The following is a 1,481-nucleotide window of genomic DNA, read 5'->3' on the forward strand; positions in this document are numbered from 1 at the left end:
ATTGTCCATGATGGATAGCAGCTTACTGAGGGCCCTTTTCTCTGCCACCAGTGGAAGGGACTCCAGCTCTGTTCCCAGCACAAAACTAGCTTTCCTCACCAGCTTGTCAAGTCGCTCCTCTTCCTCTCACTGTACAATAAATGATCTTGTTATGGCCATGAATAATTTACAAATTTTCTTTTGTTCTTACCCACACTTTAGTGCCAGGGTTTATCATTATAAGTCATTGTAAAGTTAAGCTTTAGTCTAAAGGTCAGTGTAACCCAGCTGTATCTGATCATTTCTTCTGACTTTCCCTTAGAACTACCTACGAGTGGCGCTGCAGGAGCTGAACAGTGGCTGCACAGCCAAGACTCTGCAGGTCCCACCTTACGCCACAGTGGAGGACGTGTGCCAGCTGTGTGCCCTCAAGTTCCAAGTGCTGGACCCCGAGAACTATGGCTTGTTCCTGCAGATGGATGGCAGCAGCCAGCAGCTGGCTCCAGACACCCACCCTCAGAAGATAAAGGCTGAGCTCCACAGCCACCCAGAGACAGCTCCCTTCCTCTTTGTTTACCGACATTTAGCTAACAGTGGCATTCACTCCAGTGCAACACCCAACAACAATCACCTCACCATGACCCCTGACCCCAAAGACAATCTGAACCACCAATGCACAAACCTGTCCAACCCCTCCCCAGAGCCCAGAATTGGCTCAGACCTCAGCCCTCCATCCAGACACCTCAGCAGTGTCTCCATCTCTGGTCAGAGCATGTTACAGCCTGAACAACCTGTCTGTCTTAAGATGTCTTCAAACACACTTCCATGAGTCAAGACATACACATCATGTTGACAGGGTCCAAAACAGCACGCTTTGCTAGTCTTCATAAAGACCAACTTCTCCTTTCAGACCTGTTTCAGTCAACGTCCCCTCTCTGGAAGTTCTGTCTGACAGACTCAGGTGAAAGAGGAAAAGAGTGGAGAGAAGGAAACGAGAGAGATGCATTTATTTTTACTTTGCCTCCAGATATGGCATCAGATCGGCACCTCTGTGAGTTTTGCCCTCACAGTGCAGGCTGCTGTGTTGCCACCTTCACAGTACCTTTATACAACTCTGACAGTAAATCACCTCGTGTACAGATCATGATGCATGATTTGAGTGGAAGAGACAAATTAGATTTCCTTCTCACAAATGCTGTTAAACTGTTTTTTTGTTGTTGTTTTATGTTAACACTAGATTGTCTCTTGAAAAGAATTTGGTGACACCCAGTGGTGACCAATGGATATGCTAGCATGTGGTCTGCTTGAGACTGGGCATCTGCTGGACAACATTCAGAAGCAGAAAATAAGAACTCAGATGTACAACAACTACTGGTACCCGAAAATATTGTATTTTGTCTGAAAGACAAACAGGATAATTTAAACCTGCTGAAATATTGTTTTATTTTTCTCAGTAGAAATGTGTGCGTAAAACCTCAACACATCAACAAGGCTCACAGAAA

General features: G+C 45.6%; 1 protein-coding gene across 1 annotated transcript in view; it reads left to right on the forward strand.

Moving 5' to 3' along the window:
* Positions 1–1,131, forward strand: part of LOC119430764 (ras and Rab interactor 2) — a gene marked incomplete at its 5' end in the record, with an annotated part of 16,090 nt that extends 14,959 nt beyond the window's left edge. Inside the window, one exon of the mRNA XM_037698243.1 lies at positions 302–1,131. Within this exon, the coding sequence (XP_037554171.1) occupies positions 302–808 (507 nt within the window). The remainder of the gene's footprint in view (positions 1–301) is intronic.
* Between the last annotated feature and the right edge of the window lie 350 nt (positions 1,132–1,481).

The sequence above is a fragment of the Nematolebias whitei genome, chromosome 1 (assembly GCF_014905685.2).
Source record: "Nematolebias whitei isolate Nwh7 chromosome 1, NemWhi1, whole genome shotgun sequence".
NCBI lineage: Eukaryota > Metazoa > Chordata > Actinopteri > Cyprinodontiformes > Rivulidae > Nematolebias > Nematolebias whitei.